The sequence below is a fragment of the Camellia sinensis genome, chromosome 1 (genome assembly GCF_055761805.1).
Source record: "Camellia sinensis isolate YWXY chromosome 1, ASM5576180v1, whole genome shotgun sequence".
Lineage (NCBI taxonomy): Eukaryota > Viridiplantae > Streptophyta > Magnoliopsida > Ericales > Theaceae > Camellia > Camellia sinensis.
Genome location: NC_138961.1, coordinates 200,499,817 through 200,502,811, shown reverse-complemented (window position 1 = coordinate 200,502,811; position 2,995 = coordinate 200,499,817). Strand labels below are relative to the sequence as shown.

The window sequence follows — 2,995 nt, the reverse complement described above, 5'->3', positions numbered from 1 at the left end:
AGATTTCATATTCATTTATTACGTTAGTTTTTATTTTATTTTATTTCGTCTCATATAAAAATTAAATAATTACTTAATTCAATATTGATACATATTTTATTTTATCTAGTAAGATCTCATGTTTTATTTTATTTTATTGATACTTACTTAATTCAATATTGATACAGATGCTTCAAGCAAAACTTTTATACCATCAAGATGAAAAGAAACATTTTGCTTTTGAACATTGTTGGTCAATCTTGCAAAACAATACCAGGTGGCAAGATATAACTCCTACGAATAAGGTGAAGTCAAGGATACATACACCATTTTCCCCTCATTCAGCCCCCGATTCCCCTATGGATAATTGCATTTTTCTTGAAGATGACACCAATCCAAGTGTTGGTAACAATCCAACTGCTGGTGAGGGTAGTGTCTCTGCAAGGGGTAAAAGGTAGGAAATCTGCAAAAGAATTATTTCGAAAAAATCAAGTCGTTCAAGCTGAAGTTCAAAATATGAGCACACAATTGGACACATTTAACCAATACCTTGCTGAGAAGGAAAAGAAAAAAGATGAAAGAGAAGAAAAAAGGATTCAAGCAATGCAGAAGATGAAAGAACTTGAGATGAAAAACACATGACTTCGAGATCAGAAGACAAGAACATGAGATGAAAAAACATGACTTCGAGATCAGAAGACAAGAACATGAGATGAGAAAGGAAGAACACCAAATAATAACTACGGACATTTCTCATTTGGACCCTCAGATGAAAGCGTATTACACAATGCGAAAAAATGAGATTTTCGCCAAGTGGTCCTCAAATGTGAGCAGCCCAAATTTTTATTTCCCCTACCTCCTGATGAATAATTACGAGATAAATGCTAGTCTTTATTTTTTGCAATATCATTTATTTTTTGATGTAATTGTTAGTCTTTTTTGATGTAATTACGGGATAAATGTTAGTCTTTATTTTTTGATGTAATTTTTAATGAAATTTCATGTTGTTTTAAGAAATATTTTGAGTATTTTGTACTTCACAATGTAAAAAAAGACATTAACTGACATTAAAAGATATTGTAAAATAAAAAGACATTAAATGAAGAACATTTTATTGGAATAAAAAGACATTAACTGACATTAAATGACATTAATTGTCATTAAAAAGATAAAATGCAAACTTAATCTAACTCTCCAGCTCGGGACCACAAGTGTTCAATTAGATCATTACGAATTACATTATGGGTTTCAACAGATCTAATCCTTTTCCGATTCAACATAAATTGAGCATACTCCTCATTCGGATCGCGTGACACTTGACAGCCCAAATTACTCGTATCAGTCTCAAGTTGTGCTGCACTGCGTTCATTTTCTGGAATATCACGCTCGTCTTCAATGATCATGTTGTGCAAAATAATGCATGTCTTCATGATGTAGTACAAATCCTTATCACTCCAATCTCTAGCTGGCACGCTGACAATATCAAATCGTGCTTGGAGCACTCCAAATGCCCTTTCGACATCTTTCCGACATGCCTCTTGCATCCTTGCAAATAGCTGTCTCTTTGCGCCTTGAGGTTGAGATATTGTTTTCATAATCGTTGCCCAATGATGATAGATACCATCAGCAAGATGATACCCCATGGTGTATGCGTGATTATTGGTGGTGAAGTTGGCAGCAGGGGCACGTCCTCTAGTTAATTCAGCAAATAAAGGCGACCTGTCAAGAACAGTAATATCATTTAGAGAGCCAGGCATGCCAAAGAAAGCATGCCAAATCCATAAGTCATAGGAGGCAACTGTCTCGAGTACAACTGTTGGTTTGTGATAGTGTCCAGTGTAAGCACCGACTTGGGCACTTGGACATTTATTCCAACGCCAGTGCATACAATCCAAACTCCCTAACATTCTAGAAAACCCGCGTTGCTCTCCCTTTTGCAATAATTTGCCGACATCTGCTTCATTTGGAGATCTTAAGTAAACAGCTTCATAGGTAGCAACAATTGATCTGGTAAAAAAATTTAAGGCAGCAATTGCAGTACTTTTGTCGATTCTAATGTACTCGTCTACAGCATCAGCAGGCACGCCGTATTGGAGGATCCGAAGTGCTGCAGTCATCTTCTGTACACCGGATAATCCAAGAGCACCAGTAGCATCACGAGTTTGGATGAAGTACGCATTCACTTGTTGAATATCGTGTAAGATACTAACAAACAATGACCGCCTCATTCGAAAACGTCTTCGGAAGTACTCTTCTGGATAGATAGGATTATCTGCAAAATAATCTCTATAAATCTGTTCGTCGCCTTTGACCCTCTCACGATTAATGTATCGACGACCACTTGTGGAACCAACACGTCTGGTTTGTTGGTTTAGGCTTAACATCTGTAATCTTTGTTGTTGCGCTGTGAATAGTTGCATCATGATGATATCATCATCAGATGATGAAGATTCATCAAAATCTCCATTTAATATGGCTTTACTCAAATTGTTCATTGTAGGTAGATGGGTGAGTGGGTGAATATGAAAATTGTAGAAAATCTTCTTGGTGGGTACAGAGAGTTTTGAAGATATGAAAATGATAGGTAGGTGAATATGAAAATTATAGAAAACCTTATGTTATATTTATAGAGAAAATTGTGGGTGAGTGAACGATGGATGGTTGTTGGGTGGGTGGATGAATAATGAGTGGTTGTTAGGTGGGTAGATGAATAATGGATGGTTTTTGGGTGGGTGGATAAATAATGGGTGGTTGTTGGGTGAGTGAATGAATAATAGATGGTTGTTGGGTGGGTGAATGAATAATGAGTGATTATTGGGTGAGTGGATGAATAATGGATGGTTGTTGGGTGGGTGGATGTGAGTGAATGAATGCTGGGTTAATAATAGATGGTTGTTGGTGGTTGGTTGTTGATGGGTAATTGGTAATTGTTTATTTTTTATGTGTAGTTAAAAAAATTTATTAAATATGTAGTGATATGTTTTTTGGTGGGGTGAATTAATCAAACAAAATTTTT

The 2,995-nt window shown here is 36.0% G+C and overlaps 1 protein-coding gene across 1 annotated transcript; it reads right to left on the bottom strand.

Annotated features, from left to right (window-relative positions):
• Nucleotides 1-316: 316 nt before the first annotated feature.
• On the bottom strand, nt 317-2,474 carry LOC114270087 (uncharacterized). Its single transcript, XM_082918837.1, has 3 exons — nt 1,171-2,474; nt 529-532; nt 317-442 (listed from the first exon to the last, which is right to left on the bottom strand). Exons 1-3 carry the CDS (start codon nt 2,472-2,474, stop codon nt 317-319), a joined length of 1,434 nt encoding a protein of 477 aa, XP_082774963.1.
• Between the last annotated feature and the right edge of the window lie 521 nt (nt 2,475-2,995).

What these genes read in the sequence shown, in the direction of transcription:
- LOC114270087 (XM_082918837.1), bottom strand. Translation starts at nt 2,474, where the DNA reads ATGAACAATTTGAGTAAAGCCATATTAAATGGAGATTTTGATGAATCT.